Raw genomic sequence first — 24,921 nt, forward strand, 5'->3', positions numbered from 1 at the left:
TTGATTTTTTCATGACAAGTGAGATCGCATAACAAACCAATTAGAATGGTAAAGAGAGAGAGAGAGAGGGAACTATCAGTTGAAACAGACAATTAAACCAATAGATAGTGTTTTAAGGAACTAAAGAGACAGCAATCACAATGAAAAGAAGAGAAGAGAAACAAAAAGAAAGAAAAAAAACCAAATACTGTCATCAAAGAGCTTCTTAGCCTCTCCATAAGCTATTACAAAATGGAGCAAGCCTTTTGTGCTTTGCTCTTCTTTTTCTTCTGCTTTGGAGGTTGAAGGACCACTCTGATCGCTGCATCAAAGACTCCCTTCACGTTCTGCAGTTTATATCACACATGATTTTACATCAAAAAGATGGAAGCCAGTATTGAAAAAAATGGTTCATTAAGATTTATATACCTCTTGTGATTTTGAAGAGCACTCGATGTAAGCAGGCGCTTCAATTAGCTTCTTGAGCTCCTCTCCCTTTTAATGGTGAGTCAGGCAAAATGATTTACTTGTTTTTTTTTTGGGAAAATGGCACTGAGGAGATATAACAAATATTCATACCTGAGCAGTGGTAATAGGGACAGCACCAGGATGGTCGATGAAAAACTGTTTGTCATCCCGAAGATCTGACAGAAAACAAGGTCAGGGCAAGAAGACCAAGTATCAAACCAAAGATTCAGATGCAACAAAGCAAGAGATGGAAGAAGAGTAAGATACCTAGTTTGGTACCAACAAGGACGATGGGGACACCAGGAGCATAGTGCTTCAACTCAGGGATCCACTTCTTGGAAACATTTTCATAACTAGCCTTACTAATCAGAGAGAAGGCTAGAATGAAAACATCTGCACCACGGTAACTCAATGGTCTTAATCTGTTGTAGTCCTCCTGCCCTGTAAAACATATAGTATAAGACATAATATTTGATAGTAAATCCATAGCCTTAACTGCGAAAACTCTGGATGATGAAATGGGTCCTCATCATTTACCTGCAGTATCCCACAAGCCTAGATTGACCGTCGCTCCATTAACAACCACATTGGCACTAAAGTTATCAAAAACAGTCGGAACATAGTCCTGTTCCCATGGAAAAAAAGAACACTTAGTGAATATACATTACAAAGCTCTAACGTTCATTCTATCAGACAACAAAAGAAACCAAACACAATTAATTCACATTAAATATATATTCAGACAGAGATGACAAATGTTGCCAAGAATGTCGGATTCATGTTATTACCGTGGGAAAGGTGTTGCTGGTGTAAGAGATAAGCAAACATGTTTTGCCAACAGCTCCATCACCAACCGTGACGCATTTTATGAACCTTGATGCACTCATTGCCTAAACCACACGTGATGACCACACAATACACACACAGAGAAAGAAATAATCAACCTCAGATCTACGCCTGAGGAACACCACAATATGAAGCCAATTCCTCTGAACCGTCTACCATTTACATTCAGTTAACCATCTCCCGCACAAATAAAAACCTATGTAAATGTGGAAAGCCTAAAAGGAAATGTCAGAAAGAAAATAAAATGGCGAGGGAGAACACACAAAAGACGTGATCAAAGGAGGATGAGGAAGAACATGGTGAATGTGTTGTGATGATTTGTTAACACGATGAATTTGGATCAACAGAGAGAAAGAGAAAGAGACAAAGTAGAAAGTGATGTCCGCAAATAATTGCCATTGAAGCGTTCTCTAATGGGTATGTAATGGCATCATCTCTGCCACCAACCTCCCCTATTATTTTGCCTCCTTTTTCTAATGTTTATTGTTTTTTCTGTTTGATTGGTTTTAGTTTTAATATTATGGACATCTTCTAAAAAATAACGTGATTCATATTCAATGTGTCAGCAAGACAAAACCATTTCTCTTATGGAACATTATTATGTTCGTTATGTACCTTGTTTAGTACTAAATTGTCTAAAATATTAGACTATCGTGCACATAATATTTAAATAATTTTATCTCCGACATTCATGCGTCATGCACATACATAACAAATAATCTAAATACAAATAATGTATATATATATGTCAACAAACATGCAAAGATAACTAGTTGCATAAAATGAAAAAAATGTGAATATGCTTTGCCTAGATTAGGATAAGGCTTCTCCAAAACATACTTTGCTTTCTCCAGCTGACAAAACATACTTCTCCCCCATAGACCCTTCTTCAATTTTTAATATATAGACATTGCTCAATTCTAGTTCTTGATTTCTTGTACTTGCTCTTGGAAAGTCTTACAATGGCAATGAGCGCCGATGCAGAGTAAAAACAGAGCATGTAACGAAAAGAACATTCACTACTCAAACAAAAGAGAAAATCAAGACATACAAAAAAAAAACAGTATCATTCTCAGTTAATGATATTTCGAAGGTTACCAATCAAACCCAATATAAAAAAATTGTCTCCATGTTTGTACAAATAAATCCATTTACTTTCAACAATAACCAAAAGCCCTAATCTTTTTAATCTGGTTATTGCTTCTGTACCAAGGCAATGAGACTCTGATGTCCAAAACAACACAACTCCTCTACTTGGAACTCTTTTTCCCCTTCTTCCTTTCTTTAGCTGCCGTTTTAATTACAGTTGAAGCCAGCGATGATGGCTTAACTGCACTCTTTGGGTTGAGAACTTGTCTTAACTTAAACACTGTCCACGCCGTTCCAAGAGCATGCCCAGCTGCTCCAAGCCCAGCGTTTGTCGCCTCAGCTGTCTTTGCTCCATACCTCCAAAACACAATATCAAAAACATCAAATCATCAGATCAAATATAATAACACTGAAACACATTGGCTTTTTGTACTTACTTGTGATCGACAATTTCAGTAGTAACAGTTGAAGTTGTTTTCATAACGTTCTTTCCCGCTACTTCAACAGCATCACATACCTTGTCTGTCACACACACACACACACACACACACATAAGACAAAAACAAAGTTCAGTTTCAAGATGTATACAAAGATAATAGTATATAATAATTCTCTCTTACTGAATCCGTCAAGTGTTGCAAGAACCATTTCTCCAGGAAGAAGACCAAATAGTTTCTTCCCAGCTGCGCTATTCACCACTGAGCTAGTGAAGAATCCAGAAACTTTCACAGCCCCGGAAAGCACTCCTTTCGCCACTTTCTCCGTCATCTTCGTCATCTTTCTCACTCTGTTATACAACCCAATAAGTCTCAAAACACAATCCTGAAAGATAAAACAAAACTGAAAAAACCAGCGGTGCATTTGACTAAATGGACTACTGGTTTAGTTCTCAAATTTTTTTTCTCCAAAATTGTTATTGTATCTTTATAAATCCAAAATTAGGACGTTAATCTAAATGTTTTTTGACAAAACAAGACCTTAGTACTTTAACTACTGAAATGACAAGGGACTTAGTGCAAAAACACCATCCGCACACGTGTAAAACCGGTACTGTTAGTGCTTAAAATCGGTTATATTTATTGCGCCCCTAGTTCAATTACCGGTTGGGTTTACACCACCAATTGTGCCCGACTTTGGAGGATTAGTCAGGCCGAAGGCTTGCATCACCTCCAGATTGATAAAAAATAATACTCTCTCCGTCATCAAGTGTTGTTCATACAAATTTTTTTTTCTCGTGTTGTTTTCGAATTTTAATGCAAAATTTATTAATTTTATTCAAAAATTTATTATCTATTGGTTAAAATATAATTAGATATATGTAATTATGTTTATATAGAAAATATATAAAATTAATTGTTTCGTTAATTTACGTGTACGAACAACGATTAATATGAAATATAGGAAGTAATAATAAACAAAGAAAATAAACAAAAAATAAAGATCGTACCTTTTGAGACGTCTGAGAGTAGCAGGGCTAACTTCTCTCTCCTTCTCCGCTTTCGTCAGCTTCCGTTTCATAAAGTCGTTACCCCACACGAGACGATCCATCGTCACATCTCCACACCAAAGTATCCCTTTGATCAGCTGTCCCGAGCCAGCAGCGATCATCTTCGCCGCCACTCCACTGTAGTCCTCCACGTTGGGAGCCAGCGTCGTCCAGTACGCCGTGCACTGCTTCTCCACCATCTTCTTCCTCTTCCCCGTCAACTCCGACGGCGACGTCTCCTTCGCCGCCGTTAAATCCATCGCGGTCTCCACTTTCTCCTCCGTGAAGCTGCTGTAGTCAGCTAAGATCTCGTCTAGCTTCTCCAGCAACGGTTCTTGTCCCTTGGAAGCGATGGTGAGTCCGTAGTTTAATATGTCGTTGTTGTCGGCGGGGTGATCCGACCCGGATTCGTTAACGGGTCGGAGCGAGAAGAAGTAGTGAGACTCGTCGACTTTCACGGCGGGTGCGTCTTTGGTCAACGGCCACTGGATCTCGTCGGCGACGCGGGCGAAAACCGCGACGGTGATGTCTCCCTGAACGAGCCGGAGGATCTGGAGCTCTCCGACGGCGAGCTCGACGCTGTAGGATTTGTCGATGAGGTGGAGGATCGCACCGTGGATTGTGAGAATCACTTCCTCCGTTGATACCGGAGGAGCAGAGGCTGTCGTCGTTGTTTGATCGGGGAAGATGTTGTTGACGAGATCGTTCACGTCGAGTGAGGGGTAGAGATTGTTGGTAGACGAGGACGAGGAGGAGATCGGGAGAGGAGCGGTGGTGGTTGAAGTGTCGATGGTTGGGTAAAGCTTGGGACTTGGAGAAGGTTCCATTTTTTCTCGCCGGGAGTTGGAAACAGAGGAGGAAGGGAAATGAAGAAGAAGAAAGGTTTGGTTATTTCATATGAATGTGAAAACGATTTGGGCAAAAAAATGAAAAAGTGAGAGATATTAAGCGAGTGTACTTTTTATTAACTGTTAAGTAATTAGCTGTCGGATTACAGACAGACGTGGGTGTTGCGTGTTTGAAGAGCGCGTACTTATGTCTTAACCGGAACGGTTTAATACATAACTATAAGGACATTTACCAGTGCTTATCCAAACTTTATTTCTTAAAAAAGCTTTATCCAAAATTATATTACAGATTATCAGTGACTATGATGAATGTTTTCATTTTATCAAAATAATATGCTGTAATTGTTATCTTCTTTCATTTAAAAAAATGAACCTATTAAAATGACATATTTGAAAGTTATGAAGATGTATAAATTGGCTATGGTTCTTATCTCAACAAGGAAGGAAATTTTGTTTCTTTTTGCTCTAATTTGTATCATACAAGATTAAATAATTAATAGGTCTAATGATGACAAAACTTTTTAGTGTTGTTTTGTTTTAACAATTGTTGGTAATTTACAGAGTTAAATACTAATTTTATGAAAAATTATATATAACTGTCACCTATTATTTGGGAAAACAATCCACTAGATCTTAAAGTAATTAATATGTATAAATAAAGACAAACAATTACAAGAAAGAAAATCTAGACAAAAAAAAAGAAAAAAAAAATCTACACAAGTACAAGAATAAAAAAATGGAAATTGGGCTCAATAACACAAAAAACAACATAATTCACTATCTAACTAAAATCATATTCTCTCTCCTCCTTTCTCTTCCTACCTCTCTATTCCCCTCTCTAAAAATCTAATTTCTCTCTTTTTTTTTGGTTATTCCAGAGATAAGCCCAGTAAAAAACCTAAGGGTGTAACTGGTGACAAATAAAAGGAATATATAGAATGATAAGAATCATTATTTATGGAATTTTGTGGAATGGAATCAGCATTCCATTTGTTCATGAACATTTTTGATTTGGAATGATTTTTCAAATGATAGTTAAAATTTTATTTGGAATAATATGGAATGTTGTGGAATTGAATGGAATACCCTTTTCATTTTTCTTTTGTAAATGATGAACAATTTTTGGAATGCATAGGAATTAAGCATTCCGGAAGTTTTTATTCCAAAAACATCCATTCCGGTTGGAGCCTACGAGATGTCTAATATGTGATCACTTGACTATTTCTTTTGACATGTGTACGTGAGATGATGGTTCTTCACGTTTTGTGAAAACTACCCAAATGCATCATCAACGTTTGAGAAAGAGGTCTCTCATCAAAAACTTTAACAAGAGACATCTCAAATGGCTATTTGGAACCTTCAAATGAATAGTTGTTAATGTCAGTTGATTACTGTAGAGTTTTGGGTTGACGTGGCTGCTGTCTAACCGAGTCAGGTTTTTGTGTGTGTATTACAGTACTATCTTACCAATGATAATTCGACTGTGTGAGCAAAACTTAAAGCTAGATTGGATTAATCTAAAATTTAAAAATACAACGTAATCCTAAATGGCAGCGACTCTTGTGTAAAAGAATCAAAGATTGGCTTGATCTTTGTGTCAAAATTAATGTGTAAAGCGAACACATAGGTTTGATTCTATAGTCAAGCATCCCGTACAACGTACAAAGACTGCAATAAACTCAATTAAGTTACTAAAAAAAAAAAAAAAAAAAAAAAAAAGACTGCAATAAACTGAAACCAGTAACAACTCAATAAAAAGGACAAAACTCAAAGTGACATAAGCAAAAAGAACAAAAGTACAGTATCCATATCAGAAACCAAATCTAGTTAAACTTGCATAGTTATCACAGAAAAAAAAAAAGGATCATAACCCTTTTGTACAATAATAGTAATAAAACTCAAAAAACAACAGAAGGACAAGGCAAATTCAGCATTCCCATATTCAGCAAAAAGATAAAACAAAGACCAAGAGTAAGATAAATACTTATACATTACTCAAATTCATCTTAATCCTTTTGTTGATTAGGAAGTAAATCAAGCAACAGAACATTCCCTTGCAAAATGACCTCCTTCACCACACTTGTAGCACTTTCCACCACCTCCACCGCTTCCTCTCTGGTCACAATCACGCGCCAAGTGACCAGTACCACCACACTCGTAACAAGTACCAGACTGTCTCTTCGTCGCACAGTCCCTCGCCATGTGACCGACTCCACCACACGTGTAACAAGCACCGCCGCCGCCGCTTCCACGTTCACCGCCGTTTCCTTTCTGAACGCAATCCCTAGCAAAATGACCAGCTTCACCGCAAGTGTAGCACCCGCCACCACCGGAGGCTCCTCCACGTTCACCGCCGCTTGATTTCTGAACACAATCCCTAGCCAAGTGACCAGACTCACCACAACTGTAACAAGACGCTCCTCCTCCACGCTCACCACCGTCGTCACGGCAATCCTTAGCCATATGACCAGCTTCGCCGCAATTATAACACCCTCCGCCGCCGCCGACTCGCCTAGCGGAGCCACCGCGGGAGCTAGTCTCCTTCTTTTTAAGAGGAGCGCCGCCGGGAGCAGTAACGTCAACAGCTTTGGTCTTCCCGTCGGTTCCCTGAGTGATTTCGAACTCGACCAAATCGTCGATGGCTAGACTCCTGTAACCTTCGGAGACGATGGAGGATTGGTGAACGAAAAGCTCTTCTCCGCCGCCGTCGGGGGTGATGAAACCGTATCCCTTGGAATCGTTGAACCAGTTCACTTTCCCGGTGGATCTCGCCGCGGATTGATCCTCTAACGCCATCGGATTATAAGATTTGAGTGATTGATTAGGGATTGGGGTTGAGAAAAACCATCGGCGTGTTTGTGTATATATAGAGAGGAGGTAAGAGTTGGTTGAGCAACACTAAGAGCATTGCTCCTATGTATTACTCAATTTTCTACACCAAAATAATCAATTTTCTACTTAAAATTAAAGTTTTGCTCCAATGTATTACTTCATTTCCTACTCCAAAATAGAATATTTTTAATATATTATGTTTTATGTTATTAAAAAATTAGTAATATCATCTTTCATTTATACTATTTGCAAAATAGTCTATTTTCGTATGTATGATCTTTTATATTTTATATTATATATCTTTTATACGGTGTTTATCTTTTATTTTTTATATGTATGGTCTTTTATATTTTATATTATATATTTTTTGTTGCATAAAATAGTTCACTAGATGGATATTTATATAATTAAGAAATATTAACAGTAATTTTTATAATATATATATAGTGAAATAATATTTATATATTTATTTATAATAATATTTTATTAAAAATAGAAATATTTAAATATAGAGGACTATTTTATAAATAAAAAAGTTCAACTCCATTTTGGAGTAATGAGTTGGTTTACTCCATATTTGGAGTAATCATATCTATTATTCCATTTGGAATGGATTTTGGAGTGGTATTGAAGATGATTTTACTGCAAAATGGAGTTTAGAGTGGGTTTTAGAGTAGGATTGGAGATGTCTTAAGAACATCTTTAACTCCACTCTATTTTTCATTCCAAAATAGAGTTTAAACTAAAAATGTTGTTTACTTTTTATATATAATAATTTTTTATTTTTTATTCATCTTTCTATTTTTCACTTCAAAACAAAGTACCTAATAAACCATCGGAATGGTCTTGAATGTAATCAAACCCTAATTTGACTGTGTCTTATACAGATGTGAGTGGAGGATTCTTCGGGAGTGGGGAATTTGGGAAACTCTGCCACTTCATTTTCAACTCTTAGCACCGTTGCACGCGTCCAGCTTAGCTTTTGAATCCTGACCCTTCGTTTCGCGTTAATCATTTAATGATTTGAAAAGATTGGGTCACTTGTTGGATCGTATATTGGGTTCATGGTTCAGGAGTTTCTCATATGGGCCTAATCTACGGATGTTATTTTTATTTTCTATTGGTTAGTAATAAACGAAAGTAAATGTAGACGGATGATAGTATCGTTTGGTTTATTCACATTGAAGATTTGCCAAAGAGTACATCCAATAAGCTTCTTTCTCTACTCCGTTCCCTCACCTTTATCCTTTACGGAGTTAGAGATCTGATGAAGCTTTTTGTACATATCGCCGGTTTGATTCTGGCATCTTTCAACCGGCTTCGAGTTTTTTCGACCGGTCATCGCCTCCGAAGTCGCACCTTATCTTTTGGTGGACTTTCGGCTTTTGTCTCTGGCGCCTATCCCTTCTCCTCCGGTGATAGACGGCCAGCTTTTGACTCCGCGTCAAACTCCCATGGTGTTTGGCAGCGACTTATCACCGAGATCTTCCCGGTTATGTTCGATTGGCGTTTCCGGCATCTTCTACTCTCAATCGTCTCTCTTCTATTATCTCTGATGGCTTCTTCCTCCCCTTTGCTAGGACCGCTTCATCTTCGGGCTTTCTCTCATCATTAAAGATGACTGCTATTCATACAGGAAGATCAAAGATTGTAGAGTTGATTGAAGACGATTGTCTTTCTTCTCGAAACGTCGATCTGGTGATCGATTTGGATCTGGCCGAAGACTGCTCCGAGTGAGTGATTCTTCTTCATCATGTCTCCGCCAACGGCGGAGATCCGTCGAATCTCCTCTCTGGTACCGGCGGAAGCAAGCTGACTCCCAGCCTGACGCGTGTCCATTGATGGCCGAGCGATCGAACACGTGGTGGTGACCTGTTGGTTTCCTTCTGCAACGGTTTTCTCCTTTGGGCTGACGGCCCAAAATCTGTTTGTTTTCGTTAGGGCTTTTGTGCCCCTTTATGTTTTAAATTGTGGGCTTCGTTCTGTTTAGGGCTTTGACCCATTAATGAAACTCTGTTGACAAAAAAATAAAGATTTGCCAAAGAGTTCAACATAAAATTCAGCTTCAAAAAACAATTCATAGTATATATAGAACTTCACAATTTGCAACATGCTGTAAACTTGCGTTCATTATTATATTTTACAAAGTTAATATACACTAGTAAACTTGCGTTCATTATCTTTTACAGTAAATCATATTTTATGAGAATCCACCAATTCCATCTTTTCTTCGTAGAATAACTAAGGGGTTGATTGGCAAATAATAGAGTAAAATGGAATGATAAAAAAGTTGGAAAAGAAGAAATAAAAAGGGAAGATTGGTAAAATAACCAAAAAAAAATTAAAATTAGATTTTTAGAGAGAGATAGAAAGAAAAAGGAAGAGAGATGATTGAGTTTTGGTTACTTATTTAATTTAAATTTTTTTGTTAGTTATTGGGTGCAATTTTCTAATAAAAAATGATAATTGGAGTAACATTTTTCTCCTAGAATAGAGAATAACATATTAAAGTTGTTAAAAAAATGAGTAACATATTAGTCAACTTTCTTTATTTTTAGGGTTAATAGATGAAAAACATTTTCACTTGATCGACTAAAAAACAGAATAACTTAGTCGAAAACAGATTTACTACAAACTATTATCATCAATGGATACTTTTCAGTTAGAGCCTAAAACCTTGGTCGACAATTGGACAAAAGAGTTTAATTATGTTTGCAAAATATATTATTTTGATATAAAAATATAAAGAGTACTAATAATGTTGGAAAAAAAAAATACTGGTAAGTTGACATTTACAAAAAAAATTTGGTGAAATAACAAACTCTTAATCAGATGCAAAATGTTGCCTTCTCAATGCCAAGCCAAAAAAAAAAGATTGAATACTGGAAAGTGTTATATTAAAACTTTTGATAGTAGTGGATGTAGTTTTCTTTTCCAAAAACAGTCATGTACAAGAATATCATTTGAATAAAATGTGAAAAATTATATTTTCTATTGCGATCCAGAAACGAAGCTTCTTCGTTCAATCATGAATCGATCAATCATACATGAAAGCCTCTGGCTCCTCGAGACTGATAAAGCTCAAGTCTACTCTTAGCTTCATACAACAAATGTTCCATGTCTTCTTCCTCTATCACATTCGCTTGCTTCGACGCCCTCTCCAACACCGTCAGCACTTCGTCTTTAGCCAGCTGCTCGCTGTCAGGCACGTTCATCGCCACGTAGCTCAGCAAAACCAACGCCGGAATCTGAGCTCCGTTCTCCCCGAAGTACGCTAACTGCACGAGAAGCTTCGATCCTCCGGCGTCGATGATGGTCCTCGAATGCTCCTTCCGTAAGAAGTTATCCTCCGTCGTGAACTTCCCTAGCGCAACTGCCACCTCCGCCGCTAGCTCCGGCTCTCCGTCGTCGAGGAGTTTCACCAGAGGGACGATCATATGCGTCTCCGCGGACTTGAACGTGCGAGCTAAGTTTCCTATTGACCTAACGCAGGGGATGAGCAAGTCCGATCCCGCGTCTGCGTTTTCAACGATGCGGAACAGCTGGTCAACGACCGCTTTGCACGCGGGGGAAGTGCGTCTGAACGCGGATCTTCTCAGATCGGCGTTTTCCTCCGCCACGGCGGTGATCTCCATTATCGCCATGGCCGTGTTGTACTTCGTCTCCTCGTCTCCGTGCTTGAGCAGAACCGCGAAGCAGAGCAAGGCTCGCGACTCGGTGATGACTCGGCAGATCGTCGCGTTTCCCACCGCGAGCTTCCACAGCGCCCTCGCCGCCATCGCTTTCATGTAGGCCTTCGTCGCCGGATCCTCGAGCTCCCTCCCCCTCGTCACCGACGCGTTTCGCGACTGATGATGCGCCGCGCTGAACGGCTTGCTGATTCCGCTGTAGCTCTTCTCCGGCGGCTTCCCCGGCGACGGCGGCGGCGGTTTCTCGTCGTCGCCGGTAACTGATTTAACCGACTTCATCGCCATCGTGGTCTTGATGATGCTATGCATCTGATTCGGCAATGGATGCATCTCGTTATCTTCCTCCTCGTGCAGCGCGGGGAGATTCTCTTTACTACTAGTACTAGTTTTGCTGGCCATCACGACGGCGTGATGCATCGACGTGGCTCTACCCGCGACGACCATGTATTTGCTGTGCTCTTGAACCGTCTCAAACGCTAAATGGCTCACGAGAAGGCGGATAACGTTATTTTGAGCGAACAGCTCTTGACACTTGGCGTGGTTACCGTCTACAAGCTCAGAAACGGCCCAAGCTACAACGGCTTGTACCCTCATGGAACCTTCTTTTAAAATATTCGCAAGCACTGAACAAACACCAGCTTGTATCATCTGCTCCACGCTCTCCGGGTCTCGGCCCAATAGCCCAATCGTCCTCGCCGCGTTTTCTTGGCCGTCGATTTTTCCTTCTTTCACAAGCTTCAGCAAAGGGTTGACTCCACCTTCTTCAACTATCAGTTTCACGTATCTAGGGTTGTCTTTCGCTAAGGATGCTAAGGACGCGGCGGCGTCGGCTTTATCATCCGGCGAACCGGTCATCAGAACCGCGATTTGCTCCCAGATCAAACACAAGATCGGTTCGTTGGCTGCTATGGGGGGAAGGCCTAAGTAACCGACCCCTTCGTCGTCGTCGTTACCGGCGGGAGTCGAGACGCGGAGGAGCCACGAGACGTCGCCGACGGAGTTTTCCAGCTGAGAGATCATTTTCCGGAATGCCGCGGCGGGGATGATGTTGAAGAGGCGCATTATGTAGCCGTCGTCGCGGCATCTCTGGACCATGGTCAATGCCTTCTGGAGAACGTTTTCGGTGTCGTCGATGATACGGCGCGTGGGGCGCTCGTAGAGGTCGGAGCTCGCACGCGCTGCTTGGCGGAGGAGAGCGGCGAGCTTCTCGGTTTTGGACTTGATCTCGGCGCATTCTTGCTTGTTGATTGTGGCTTCGTCTCCGGCTTTGACCACTTGGTCTGCGAGTTGAATCGGTCGTGTCAGAATCTGCTTGGCTAGATCATCCATCGATTAGCTACTCAAAGCTGGTGTGGTGGATCAATGTAAATTAGGAACGGTGTTGATCTTGATTTTTTAAAGATAATGAAGAAAGATTATAAAGCTTTTTGTTTTTGGGGGTTTGGTTTGGTTTGGTCTTTGGAACACGGTTTCGTCATTTCTAATGTATTTCTTACAGAACACGTCGGTCTTCGCCGGCTTTCGTTGTCGGAGTAAATTACTCTTGTCAGTTTACCAAGTCGTCGTAGGCTTTTCTGTCAGTCATATATATTAATATACTTTTTTCTGGAATCATATCCGATTTTCTAATGCAGAATAATAACATATTCTAAGGTGGCAAAGAAAACATAGGCATGTTGAATGAATACAAAAGCAATTCGATTTTAATTATTGGATTGTGATTTGCCCAATTTTAGTAGTTTTAATGATAGAAAATTCAAATGATTTACGAAAGCTTTTGAAAAGTTTAGTGAAAATTTATTATATTGTTAAAGATGTGACTGGATAAGTTATATTGGGCCCCGAGAGACATTGCATTTATTGGTTAAGGCTAGCTGGGGTTTTCTACAACTCTCACTGGCTACATCGAATGTCACTTACTACCAACCATATTTATTTCTGGGACATGTTACATAATTATATTTTTGAGGTTCTAAAAAGGATAATTACAGAATAACCTGTTGAATTTTTTTGTATGCCTTCATACATTCTGTAGTTATAGGCTTCTAGTTATTGACAAGAAAAACTTCATTTATCCATCAAACTTGTTTTTATTCTGAGAGAGAGAACCAAACTTGTTTTCTAGAATATATATATTCTAAGGCTGCATTTGAGATTTATGAAACTTAAACAGTTAATGAATAATTTATAATATATACTATCCAAATAAGGGCTAAATGATTCATACATATAAACCACTAAAACTTAGAGATATTTTTTTTGTCAAAGTAAAATTTTAGAGATGATAAGCAAATGTTACTTCACCACACTTCGTTAAGAATATTGTTCTCATCACTTATATCAAGTAGTATTACAAATATAAAAAATACGTGAATCTATAATGATTTTATCTCGTGTTATTTGTATACATATGCATGCAAATAACGAGGAAAACGAACATTTGATATTTGTCCCAAATGATAAAAAGTAAGACCTAACTTAATAACTGAAACATATCTTATTCAAGAAATGAGCGTGTTCTGCTCGGCTTTTCCTCCTTCGTTTTATGTTTAATCATAAAAAGTGATCATATTAGTTCAATAAAATGTTTTTTTTCCTCCTAAACAAAGACATCGTGGTCACAGTGAATCTATTTGTACATATAACACACTGGAGCACGTCTTTCAGTTAAACATCGAAAACATCTATACATAAAAGACGCTGAATCAAATACTATCAAACAGAAGACAGTAACAAACATAAGAGAAAGAAGAGCCAGAAGTTTGGGGGTTCTTTTTTTATTCGGCTTATATGCTTGGAGAAAGAAAGAAATGACACTATCATTAGCTTCTAGAATGATATTAGTATATGGATTTTAAAATACATTCAAGTATGCAATACTATGTATTAAGTCCCGACAAATTAAGACAAAATACTGCAATAATTTATAGCAGGAGCAGATCTAACCACTTGGCAACATGAGGTTTTTATGTTTTATAAAGAGGCAACATGAGTTACTTTTCCAGTTTCCACAATCTCGTGGGCCCGTACTTTTGTCGCCTCTAGACCCCAATAAACCTAAAGATTAGTATTTACTAAACAAAGTCATGCAAATAATTTTCAACTAAACTAAAGTATGCATTGCCTTTTATCATGTCCCTATAGTGCACCCAAGTTCCATCTCACCATGCATGTGTTATTGTCTAGGGTTCAATCTTATTCTTCTTCTTGCAATAGTAGTTCAAGAGATTACAGTTTGACCATATCAGCCGAATAATTATGACAAAACTATATTATATATCTCATCTACGTTTCCCAATTTTGATTTCAGATTTCAATTGATATTACACAGCACAGAACACCGAATAGAAGATATCAATATCATTCTAGTGATATTAAACATTATATTGATTTTAAAATGATAAAAGAGGGACCCAAATACCATATATATAATGTATTTAGACTATAATGACGACAGACACATCTATGCACATACTATTCTTTCGATAAAACCAGTTTAGCCTCCACATTTATCGACTCTAAATATCATTTTAGTGCTGAATCTCTCAACTTAGACCATCTCCCATAGTGCTCTATAATTTCTACTAAAATAGAATAACTCTAATATAGAATTGGTTTTAATCCAATGGTTGTTACTCCATTTTACTGAGAATCATAGAGGAAATTATACAGCATCATTGGAAATGCTCTTAGGCCTAACTCTGCTTTCATTGGCCATGTTCACGTGTTCTGAAATACCAGGTACTTTGTGGGACAAAATATATAATGACTTATTGATGTGTTCTACCTATCGTCGAGATTCCTGATTTCCATCCAGAGAACAGAGACCAACCCAAGTTCATAGAGTAACACAAAACACACGAAAACTTAATATGAACCTTGACAATTGGTAGAAAATGAAACTGCTCCAAGCATATTCGTATCAGTTAGATTTGTTTTTCTTTTGGTTACTTGAGACATTATGCACTGAAAATAGGTATATTGGAACCATAAGTAAAGATCAGCTCTAGGCTCTAGATGATCAAAGTAATTACTAACAGAATTTATTTTGTTTTCATTAATAAGTACTTGCAGGATTCACAAGGTAAAAAAAGACACACGTAGATCCTTCGTAACACGAAACAAACGGCGCTGATCGCCCTCGCGGGGAGGGAGGAAGCGTACGTTTATCTTTTGGCGTATGTTAGCACACTTACTACTATTACATCGTTAAACCGAGCTTTATCGCTTCCTATATACAAACCGTGTTTTATTAATTCGAATTAACTCGAGCTAACTCGATCACCGAGTCAACTCGCTACCAGCACTGATCGGTTTCCCAGTTCCGTCCCACGTAACTGCCCATCCCGGAGGTGCTGACGGTCAACGGACGGCTCCGCCGGAGCATCCTCCGATCGTACACAGAGCGTTTCTCAGGATCAGAGAGCGTACAGTACGCCGCGTGGATCTTCATGAACTCATCCGCCGAAGAGTTGCTCCGATCGGTTCCCGCCGCCACGTCGGGGTGGCAGATCCTAGCCAATCTCCGGTAAGCCGATTTGATATCCTGCCCCGTCGCGCCGCGAGGAACCTCCAGAATCTCGTAGAGCGAAGCGGTCGCCGGCGTCGTTCGCCGCGGGATCTGGTGCAGCCTCGGCGGATCCTCCGTGCAGGTGTAGGAGCAAGAGGCGGAGACGAGAGGCGGCGGGAGGCGAGGTGAGCGAGACGGCGGAGATATGGGGGAGAGAGGCGGAGACGTGGAGAGGAATGGATGAGTGAAGGAAGTTGGAGAGGAAGAAAGCATCTTTGCTATGAAACGGTGTCGTTCGGGAGATCTTCTCTGCGTTTTGAGTTGTTGTCTTCTTGTTCGAGAGAGGGAAAGGAAGAGAGACTGAAGAAGAGGAAGTAATTGAGTGGTTTATTTATAGGGGGGAGAGGCGATTAGTCGTTAATTGCGTGATCAAGTCCTTATTAGTTTTTATTTTTTAATTACATACGACAAAAATGTTAAAAGACGGGTCGGATTAATTAGAGTATAATCGGGTCGGATCCTGTGGTGCTGACTGCTGAGTCAGATAAAGAAGCTTATCCTGTATGAATTATTGCAGTAGAGATAAGAATGTACGCAAGATTTTATTCATAGTGGCAAATTGTGTTGTGGCTGTAATTGTCATATTAAAAAATTACCTAAAAATTAACTTTTAAAACAAAAATAGTCCAGTAACTAATTTAACTTTTAAAACAAAAATCTAATTTAATTACATGTAGATGTTTTTTTTTAATTTTTGATGGAAATTCAAAATTTGATATTTTTCTTCTTCTTATTTTCATTATTGTGGATTGTGGTACTTGTATGAAGAAAGCAGTTTCGAGCATTCATTGTTTGTAGGATACTGAGAAGACAGGAATATATTTTTCAGAAGATATATAAAAGTCTCTATGTATTTTACGATTGCTTCCCACCATGCAAACATATTAAACATTTATGTGACATTTCTTTTTTTTTTTCCTTGTATAAATCTCGAATATAATTCGTGGAGAAAATGTTTTCTTATCTCACAGAACTTTAATGATATCGACAACTGTTTCTTTAATACAGTTAAATACTAATATTTTCAAATTTATTTTTTTAGACAGAGATTATTGGTTGTCTCAATCAAGGAAAATTCTAAATATTCGTAGAAGAAAAGTCGTCTGAGTTATTTTATTTCCATTCTGTGTATTTGGAGGAGATTATTCAAAAGAGCTGAAATCAAGAATGATTAAGTTTTGAAAATTTGATTGTTTTTTACCAATACAAGCTACCCTATTTGCATGGTAACTTTTGAATGAGCAAGCTTTTTTCACGTGGAAGTTTCAGTAAACCCATCAGTGAGAAATTATTTACACCTAGTAACGAAGTTATCCAATATAGTGTTTTAAAATTACTAACTTCACAAGATTAAGTTGCGTAGTCAAGGCCATTACGTTTATATGTGTCATAAACGGGACCAACTTATGAAAAGAGCTCTTGCCCGTTGCAGTTTGATTCGACTCTTCCTTAATTAGTCCATATGCAAGTCGATCACGTCGAGACTAATGGACCATATATTATTCGGTTTATGATTGTGACTGAGTGATTCTTTTTTAAGCAAACTATTGTAATCATATATAGTCTACATTTCTTCTCCAACCACGTATTTTGCTTATCTTGGATACCCAAACAAACAAAAATTGCAATAGCTTTCTATCTAAATACAATTGCTGTGTTTAGTACGTGCCGGTCGATTCAGTTGTTTTTATATAAATAATTCTCTAAATCTAGTGTATCATACTGATTTAATCTTAGTTTTTTAAAAAGACAATTTTCTCAGATAGTCATTTTTAAGTTTTTGTCACAGAAATAGTGTCCAAAAGAGAAAATGACCGAAATCAATTTTTTTTTATTTTGAAAATTTTAATATTTATTTTTTATTTTTTAAAATTTGAAACATTATCCCCAAAACTCAATCTTTTAACTCTAAACCCTAATTTTAGATTAGGTAACCCTATAATCTAAACTTATAACTACTTATAAATGAGCGCTATTTTACCCTATAAATTTGTATTAGTTAACCCTATAAGTTTGTATTTTGACCCTATAATAATATTTATCATGGTCATTTTCTTCATTGATGAGACTATTTTTGTGACAAAAACTTAAAAATAGTTATCATAAGGAATTTTTCTTTTTAAAATCACCTAAGGAAAATTTATCCGAGACTTTTGACACATTCAAAAGCCAAGTAACATAAAGTTTTACTTTGTATAAAAATTGAATAAAACAATTGCAAGTGATGTCCAAGATTGACGCCACCAATTCGTGGGTGACACATTCCCTTCCATAAGCATTTTTAGCTTTCTCGTCATCGTCCATTAAAAAAACATATAACAAATACTTAATTACATTATACATACATACGTTTACGCGTAGACGTATCCCATGTGAATTATAACATACCTTACAATTACATTTCTGCAACTTGTAATTTGTAACATTAGTATATTACCATATAAATATTTAACTGCGTTTACGAAGCTAAAAGCTAATCATACCAAAAGAATCAATACATTAGTATAAAATGAGGACAAGAGGGATAAAGTGATAGAGACAGGAACGTGGAAAGAAGCCAAATCCAGGAACGTTGCACATTGGTTAAGACTCAAGAGATGGATAACATTAACTACACACGCCACACGGACATCGTTTAGTCTCTACTCTCTACAGTGTACCTGAGCTTAGTAGATTAAATCTCTCGTTCGTGACTACTAAATTAGTTTATTTAAACATTCACATGAATCTCATCAACATGTTTGATATCATAACCCGTTTTAGAATTTTAAGTCCTTGGCAGAGACCAGAGAGGTATGCTGTTTTGCTTTAGGTTCTGTATTCTTTGCCACTCCATTAAAGCTGCATCGTGCATTATACACGTGGAATTTAGTAGACTGTTACTGGACCTAAGCAGATCACATCTCTTCAAATGGTGGCGTGTGGGGAGCACAAGTTATTGATATGCCTCGTCGGCGTCCACCACCATGCATTATCACAGCGGTTTTTTATATACTAACGAAGAAGAAGAAGAAGAAGAAGAAACCAACTTACTTTTGATATCTTAACGCATTACTACTCTCTATATCCTTTTTAGTTTCAGGAAGAGAGTTTATTACTTTGCAATGGAGCAAACCAAGAAGCTCAAAACTTCTTCTGAGTTCTCCTTATCTGATGAATCCTCAGCTTCTTCTTCTTCAATCAGGTTTTGAGGCCTGAAAATGTATACTTTCAAGTTTTTTTCGTTGTTTCATTTGTTTTTTAATTTTCTTCTTCTTCAGGCCTGAGAAAATGGTGGAAGTGAAGAAGGAGCCAGTTTCTTCCCTTAAGAAGGCAGACCGAGAGAGGATCCGTAGAGATAAGCTCAATGAACAGTTTCTTGAGCTCGGAAATGCACTTGGTATATATTTATATCAACAAGAAGAACAGAATTTTTTCCAATTTTATTAAATTTTTCTCCTAAACTGAGACTAATGGTTTGCTTGCAGATCCCAATAGGCCTAAGAGTGACAAAGCTTCAATTCTCATTGACACAATACAAACCCTGAAAGATTTAATGACTCAAGTTGATAGACTAAAGGCTGAGCATGTCACACTTTCTCAAGAGTCTCGTGAGGTACTGATGACTGATTGTTTTAACTTCTCCAATGCTCTTATTATTGTTAGTTTCTACTTGGTTTCATCATCTTCCACTTTGTTTTGAACGCAGCTAATTCAAGAGAAGAGCGAGCTAAGAGAGGAGAAAACATCTCTTAAATCCGACATTGATATTCTTAATGCTCAATATCAACATAAAGTCAGAACCATGGTCCCATGGATTCCACATTACACTTATCCTGTCCCTCTAGTTGCAATAACTCAGGGTCCAGTCTCCACTCTGCCTTTTCCACTCTATGCCACTCAAAATCCTGCACCTTTACCTAGCCCATGCTCTACCTTTATGCCATATTCAGCCGAACAAAAAGATGATGCTGGTTTAGAGCTTGAGCTTAAAATCCATGCCTCTTCTTCAGATCAAGAGGTGAGTGGTTTCTTCAGTAGTTTTGACTAATAAGCTCTTTCTGTGCTGTGAACATTGTATATAGTTCAGGGACTGACATAAGTTGCTTCCATGCAGGATGTTTCTGGTAAAGAGAAGAAAGGAAACTCGGCAATCACTGCAAGCTCATCTAATAGTTACTCATCATCTCAAGCTGTTTCAGATAGTGTATTGTAAATAACATTTTCAAGTCATAAACTCTGTAATTCCCAGCCAAGTAAAATTCTGTGAACTATGTGTAGACTGTAGTCATGTATTTTAAAATCACAAGCAAATAAAAAAATAACAAAATCAACTGCTCAGATCGGTTCCTAGTTCCTAAACAAGAATGAGAGCTACAATCTTTTAGTATAGAAACCATTTACTTGTCTCTTTGCAACGCAACTATGTTATAGTAAGACACCAAGAATGTTGTAACATTCCCAAACCTTAAGACCATATGGGTGATCTTCAGTATCCAATATTCAAATCACATATAGCCTATATACAATTTTCTTGATTTGATAGAAAAAGAAAAAGAAAAACAGATGGTGACTACTATAAACAATGTTTTCTGTATATGAGAGGCAATAAAATATTCATGTTTCTATTTGTTTGTAAGTGTTAAGTAATTTACATCTTTCTAGAAAGCTGGTAACCAGGAGGGCTTTTGACAGTTCTTGGCTTGAGGCTTGCAGATCTCAAGAGTCTGCGAAACTCATGGATGCTGATCCTCCCATCTTCATCGACGTCAGCCTCTTCAAGAAGTGGTTCTATGGAGCCTTTCAAACCCGTTTGCTACAAGAGCAAAAAATTAATAAAACAATAATGAAAAATTGAGGGGAATATAAGAAGTATGAGACTGACCAATCTTAGTTCCTCTGGTGTTATAAACCCATCTCTGTCTACGTCAAACTTTTCAAATGCTGCTCTTGACCTCTGCTCCCACTTGGCAGAGTCATGCTCCTCTAGTTGGTTCACATGCAAAGTAGCAACCACAAACTCAGTGAAGTCCACCAACCCATCAGTGTTGCTATCTATCTGCAAAGACAGATGGATGTTTGAATAATACAAAAAAAAAGTGGAGGCGGTGAGTGACCATTAACTTACTGCTTGAAGAATCTCAGCTACTCTTGCATCCTTAAGCTTCCAAGGAAGATCTTTCGCAAGAGCCTGTGAAAAAATGATCAATGAATTTATGCAGTTGTGCACTTGAATCGTTGACTTGCGATGCAAGTTTTGTTTTCTTTCTTACCTGCCTCATCTCCTCAAGGCTAATGGAACCGTTCTTGTCAATGTCAATGGCATCAAACTGGTCTCTGAGATCATCCAGCTCATCCTCATCGATTGTCGTCGCTAGAGCCTTTTAAAAACACGCCTCAGTTAAAGTAAAAACTCATATGAATATGAAACACAATCTCTGTTGTGTCTTCTTGATTACCTTCAGAGCAATCTGCTTAAGGCGGCTGAACTTCACAAACTGACGCATGTTTTCAAGAACAGATATGTCTATTGGAATCTCCGAAGCCTCGCCTCCTTCTCTCACCCATGAGTGTGCTGCAAAACCACAACCACAAGATCAGTAAATATAACCAAAAACATTAATGGCTATGAAGAATCACATACATAGTGCTTGAGCTGCTGTTAACCGTGCTCTCGGCTCCTTTACTAACAACTTCTTCACGAAATCTTTGGCACCGTCGCTAATGGTTGGCCATGGGTTTGTTTTGAAGTCAGGTTCTTTTCTCATGACCTGTTTTTTTCTTTTTCATGGAAGTATTAAACACCAGCATGAACATACGTATCATAGATTGGTTTGTGATCACTACACCTCATTGAATATCCCATTTTGTGTCTTATCCCAGAAGGGTCTTCTTCCACAGAGAAGAATGTAAGTGATGACACCTATACTCCAAACATCTGATTCAGGCCCTGACCTACGTTTCAACACTTCAGGTGCAACATAATATGCACTTCCTACTATGTCCTTGAACTTCATTCCTGCCATATTTTTCATAAAGCCCGTCTCCATAACATATCATCATTTTGAGAAGAGACAAAGAGTTGAAACACTTACCTGGTTTTATGAAATCTGACAAACCGAAATCTGTAGCTTTTAGAGACGAATCTTCTTCTGTTGATTTGAACAGAAAGTTCTGTGGAAGGACAAATTAAAACTCTTGTTAGATGAGGAAGATTATGAATCTACAACTTTGAGGCATCAGATCAAACCATACCTACCTCTGGCTTCATATCACGGTGAACCAGACCGCGTAAATGACACTCAGCTGCAACTTTCAACATTTGTCTCACCACAACCGCCGCATCTTTCTCGGTGTAACGGCTATCTTTCCTGGTAAACATATACACATAAATTAACTTGATAATAATCTACCGAAAGTCTAAGCATTCTTCTTAACTATTACTACTCTTACTTTGATAATATTCGATCTAGCAATTCACCACCTTCACATAACCTAAAAATCCATGGGTTGGTTTCAGATTCTTGTAGCACAAGAAAGAAAATGATGATTAAAGAGAGAGAATAACTTGTGTCTTACTCCATCACTATATACACATAGCTTTTGTCTTCAAAGACATTGTGAAACCCAACCACATTCTCATGCCCACCTAAAGCTTGTAGTATCTTAACCTCTCGCTTCACATCTTCGATTTCAATCGGTTGAGTCATCTGCCACCAAATTACACAAACCATATTGGCTCCAAGAAATTTAATTAAAAAATCTTGAAAATAGAGCGTACTTGGACGCTAAGCATCAAATAATTTAAGTTTGGACTTTTAGGTTACCAAATAGATATGTGAATCCAAAAATATTTTACCTTGGCCTTGTCTATTCTCTTGACCGCGACACGATCACCGTTGTTGTTGTCGGTGGCAGCGTAAGTAAAACCAAACTGGCCGTGTCCTAGCAATTTCCCGATGATGTATCTATTATCGAAATCCCTGGCGTATCCAAAATCGATGCGCTTACCAAACGGGTTCCCTCCTACGTGCCTCCATTGGATTTTGTTATTCTTCGTCGTCTTCTTGTTTTTAATAGAAACCTTCTCTCTCCCCTTCGCCTGAGGTTGCGGTTTAGGTATATCTGTTGGCGGATTAGGGTTCGGGTGATTGGTTCCATGTCCGGTGGTCTTAGGTGAAGAGAAACAGAGACCCATGACGCTATTAAAGCCTCGGTTTCGGGTCTCTAATGGAGGATAAGTTGACATAAATGCCAGATTGAGAATGAGCGAGATAAAGACATGGAAGGAAGAAGGGTTGACTCAAACGTTTACATTTGTTACAAGTTTTCTATCTTTGTTACCTGGTAGACACTTTTTAGAAACAAAAGAAACAGAAACTGTGACAGCAAATTTCGTAGATAAAAATCTATATAGCTTGCGGAACAAGAAACCGAACCTTAATTTTGACAACCATTAGAACTAATTATCTTCTTCCATTCGCATTTCATTCGGGATGTTGTTAAAAGAATCATAATATATTTTACCATTAAAGATTGGCTAATCATTTACAAACCTAACCACTTCAAACTCAAATTCTGTAAGTTTAGGAAAAGAAAAAATCTAAATTCTATCACCTGAAGCGGTGACTAACTTAGCCTTGTAACTACGCACCTCATATCATACCTACCTTACAAAATCAACTCTTTTGTAATATTCTCTAAAGGTTTGTCTGTATTATATTTGTTCTATACATGTAACTGTCGAAGGTATAAAAATATGAGTAATCAGTTTTCAAAGCATATAATCTCAATTCAGTTTAAGATAACAAAATTCAACTTTTCAGATATTTTACATTTATGTTTAGTATTTAAAATAGAGAAATTCGACTTTTTTTTTTTTAACGCTGATTAATTATGATATTACAATTATAAGAAATATTACATAGACGATCCAAGAACCGACAATACTATCTGCCTTATAAGGATATACGCCTAATTGCAGAACCGTCTTACGAAGATCACGCCTGACCGAGTTTACTTGCACCATGTTGAAGATCCCTTGTAAGTCATTTCTCTGTAGCCTGCATTATTGTTTGATAAATCGCTAAAACTGGATCTGCTGGTGTAGAAGCATTAATGAACTCTTAGTTAAACAATTGGACTAAGGGAGCTTCCACTGACTTTTTTAGTTTATTTTCACAAAATAGTACTTAATGAAGAAAATGACCAAAATAAGTTTTATTAAAAGGTAAAAATATATTTTTACTCTAGGGTTAACTAATTTATACTTAGTGTTTAGAGTTAAAGGGTGGAGTTTTGGGATAGAATTTCAAAATTTTAAAAATAAAAAATAAATTTTAAAAAGTTTAAGACAAACATGCTATTTTGGTCTTTTCTTTCCCAAAAATTATTTTTGTGACAAAAACTTAAAAATAACTATTTAAGAAAATCGTCGTTTAGAATATCACGTTTAAACCACATTAATTTGTCATGCAACCTAAATACATATATACAATCAAATTAGTCTCATACAATCAAACTGTGTGGTTAGTGAGGCTCCAGATATATATCCACGTTGATGTCTTCTACTGTCTGGGCACTGAACCCAACTATAAGACTCATTCAACAACAAATAATAGATATGTTCATTGCCGTTAACACGTATCTAAATTTATCCATATAGGTAATTTGTGTTGGTTAAGTCAAGAGTAGAAAAGTGGGTTGATGAATCGGACGTGGCGTAAGGAAGAACGTGAGGGATCATGTATACATATAAGTTATAACCACAACAGACACGCCAATTCAGGCACGCCAATTCAGGACAGCTAAGTGTTGTCCCATTATTCCACCTGACTAATTCTCTCACTGTCTCCTGCTCCTTTGTCCCTACACACACTCTTATTTTTGTTTTCTTTCTTTCTTTCTTGATAGGTTAAATTCTATAAATACGACAAAATCACATCTTCTACATTTGGGGTTTAGTTTTTACTTTACTTCTCTATTCTCTTTTCACAAATAGTGTCACTTTTAACGTTTTTCATATAAGATACATATTCAATTTTATCTCTCCCCTGTTTAATGTTTCAGTTGAAGCCAAACTCGTAAACCTATTTTCCAATTTGTCGACAGAAAGATCGTCTTTCATATTTATTT

At 37.7% G+C, this 24,921-nt stretch overlaps 7 protein-coding genes across 8 annotated transcripts; 1 reads left to right on the top strand and 6 right to left on the bottom strand.

The window, feature by feature from the left end:
- Window positions 1-92: 92 nt before the first annotated feature.
- On the bottom strand, window positions 93-2,100 carry LOC106306107 (rac-like GTP-binding protein ARAC1). Its single transcript, XM_013742580.1, has 6 exons — window positions 1,236-2,100; window positions 985-1,072; window positions 715-888; window positions 559-623; window positions 409-474; window positions 93-326 (listed from the first exon to the last, which is right to left on the bottom strand). The coding sequence occupies exons 1-6, from the start codon at window positions 1,332-1,334 to the stop codon at window positions 225-227; spliced, it is 594 nt and encodes a 197-aa protein (XP_013598034.1). The 5' UTR covers window positions 1,335-2,100; the 3' UTR covers window positions 93-224.
- A 194-nt stretch (window positions 2,101-2,294) lies between these two features.
- LOC106306104 lies at window positions 2,295-4,824 on the bottom strand. Its single transcript, XM_013742578.1, has 4 exons — window positions 3,830-4,824; window positions 3,003-3,169; window positions 2,820-2,904; window positions 2,295-2,739 (listed from the first exon to the last, which is right to left on the bottom strand). The coding sequence occupies exons 1-4, from the start codon at window positions 4,693-4,695 to the stop codon at window positions 2,544-2,546; spliced, it is 1,314 nt and encodes a 437-aa protein (XP_013598032.1). The 5' UTR covers window positions 4,696-4,824; the 3' UTR covers window positions 2,295-2,543.
- A 1,636-nt stretch (window positions 4,825-6,460) lies between these two features.
- On the bottom strand, window positions 6,461-7,620 carry LOC106306375 (cold shock protein 1-like). Its single transcript, XM_013742968.1, has one exon. The coding sequence runs from the start codon at window positions 7,510-7,512 to the stop codon at window positions 6,751-6,753; it is 762 nt and encodes a 253-aa protein (XP_013598422.1). The 5' UTR covers window positions 7,513-7,620; the 3' UTR covers window positions 6,461-6,750.
- A 2,792-nt stretch (window positions 7,621-10,412) lies between these two features.
- LOC106306374 lies at window positions 10,413-12,821 on the bottom strand. The gene has a single exon (XM_013742966.1). It carries the CDS (start codon window positions 12,564-12,566, stop codon window positions 10,590-10,592), a length of 1,977 nt encoding a protein of 658 aa, XP_013598420.1. The 5' UTR covers window positions 12,567-12,821; the 3' UTR covers window positions 10,413-10,589.
- A 2,443-nt stretch (window positions 12,822-15,264) lies between these two features.
- On the bottom strand, window positions 15,265-16,118 carry LOC106301773 (chaperone protein dnaJ 11, chloroplastic). Its single transcript, XM_013738245.1, has one exon. It carries the CDS (start codon window positions 16,018-16,020, stop codon window positions 15,535-15,537), a length of 486 nt encoding a protein of 161 aa, XP_013593699.1. The 5' UTR covers window positions 16,021-16,118; the 3' UTR covers window positions 15,265-15,534.
- Window positions 16,119-18,464: 2,346 nt separating this feature from the next.
- LOC106304422 (transcription factor bHLH11) lies at window positions 18,465-20,126 on the top strand. 2 transcript variants are annotated; one of them, XM_013740831.1, is made up of 6 exons: window positions 18,465-18,600; window positions 18,704-18,991; window positions 19,068-19,186; window positions 19,275-19,402; window positions 19,496-19,807; window positions 19,904-20,126. In XM_013740831.1, the coding sequence occupies exons 2-6, from the start codon at window positions 18,912-18,914 to the stop codon at window positions 20,000-20,002; spliced, it is 738 nt and encodes a 245-aa protein (XP_013596285.1). In that variant the 5' UTR covers window positions 18,465-18,600; window positions 18,704-18,911; the 3' UTR covers window positions 20,003-20,126. The 2 variants fall into 2 exon arrangements, with proteins under 2 accessions (XP_013596285.1, XP_013596284.1); XM_013740830.1 differs by having other exon boundaries at window positions 18,465-18,991.
- A 311-nt stretch (window positions 20,127-20,437) lies between these two features.
- Window positions 20,438-22,991, bottom strand: LOC106305050 (calcium-dependent protein kinase 18). Its single transcript, XM_013741428.1, has 12 exons — window positions 22,646-22,991; window positions 22,366-22,496; window positions 22,240-22,281; window positions 22,046-22,157; window positions 21,882-21,960; window positions 21,636-21,805; window positions 21,431-21,557; window positions 21,246-21,361; window positions 21,060-21,167; window positions 20,915-20,977; window positions 20,672-20,845; window positions 20,438-20,602 (listed from the first exon to the last, which is right to left on the bottom strand). The coding sequence occupies exons 1-12, from the start codon at window positions 22,982-22,984 to the stop codon at window positions 20,438-20,440; spliced, it is 1,626 nt and encodes a 541-aa protein (XP_013596882.1). The 5' UTR covers window positions 22,985-22,991.
- Between the last annotated feature and the right edge of the window lie 1,930 nt (window positions 22,992-24,921).

The sequence above is a fragment of the Brassica oleracea genome, chromosome C7 (genome assembly GCF_000695525.1).
Source record: "Brassica oleracea var. oleracea cultivar TO1000 chromosome C7, BOL, whole genome shotgun sequence".
NCBI classification, from domain to species: Eukaryota; Viridiplantae; Streptophyta; class Magnoliopsida; order Brassicales; family Brassicaceae; genus Brassica; species Brassica oleracea.

Excerpts from the sequence above, each read along its gene's own strand:
- LOC106306107 (XM_013742580.1), bottom strand. The coding sequence starts at position 1,334 with ATGAGTGCATCAAGGTTCATAAAATGCGTCACGGTTGGTGATGGAGCT. Across the intron at positions 475-558 it reads TCCCTATTACCACTGCTCAG|GGAGAGGAGCTCAAGAAGCT; the intron begins GTATGAATATTT and ends CACCATTAAAAG. Across the intron at positions 327-408 it reads GCTCTTCAAAATCACAAGAG|AACGTGAAGGGAGTCTTTGA; the intron begins GTATATAAATCT and ends TATAAACTGCAG.
- LOC106306104 (XM_013742578.1), bottom strand. The coding sequence starts at position 4,695 with ATGGAACCTTCTCCAAGTCCCAAGCTTTACCCAACCATCGACACTTCA. Across the intron at positions 2,905-3,002 it reads TGCAACACTTGACGGATTCA|ACAAGGTATGTGATGCTGTT; the intron begins GTAAGAGAGAAT and ends TGTGTGTGACAG. Across the intron at positions 2,740-2,819 it reads ACTGAAATTGTCGATCACAA|GTATGGAGCAAAGACAGCTG; the intron begins GTAAGTACAAAA and ends TGTGTTTTGGAG.
- LOC106306375 (XM_013742968.1), bottom strand. The coding sequence starts at position 7,512 with ATGGCGTTAGAGGATCAATCCGCGGCGAGATCCACCGGGAAAGTGAAC.
- LOC106306374 (XM_013742966.1), bottom strand. The coding sequence starts at position 12,566 with ATGGATGATCTAGCCAAGCAGATTCTGACACGACCGATTCAACTCGCA.
- LOC106301773 (XM_013738245.1), bottom strand. The coding sequence starts at position 16,020 with ATGCTTTCTTCCTCTCCAACTTCCTTCACTCATCCATTCCTCTCCACG.
- LOC106304422 (XM_013740830.1), top strand. The coding sequence starts at position 18,912 with ATGGAGCAAACCAAGAAGCTCAAAACTTCTTCTGAGTTCTCCTTATCT. Across the intron at positions 19,187-19,274 it reads TGAGCTCGGAAATGCACTTG|ATCCCAATAGGCCTAAGAGT; the intron begins GTATATATTTAT and ends GTTTGCTTGCAG. Across the intron at positions 19,403-19,495 it reads TTTCTCAAGAGTCTCGTGAG|CTAATTCAAGAGAAGAGCGA; the intron begins GTACTGATGACT and ends TTTTGAACGCAG.
- LOC106305050 (XM_013741428.1), bottom strand. The coding sequence starts at position 22,984 with ATGGGTCTCTGTTTCTCTTCACCTAAGACCACCGGACATGGAACCAAT. Across the intron at positions 22,497-22,645 it reads AGAGAATAGACAAGGCCAAG|ATGACTCAACCGATTGAAAT; the intron begins GTAAAATATTTT and ends ATTTGGTGGCAG. Across the intron at positions 21,961-22,045 it reads ACCGTGATATGAAGCCAGAG|AACTTTCTGTTCAAATCAAC; the intron begins GTAGGTATGGTT and ends GTCCTTCCACAG.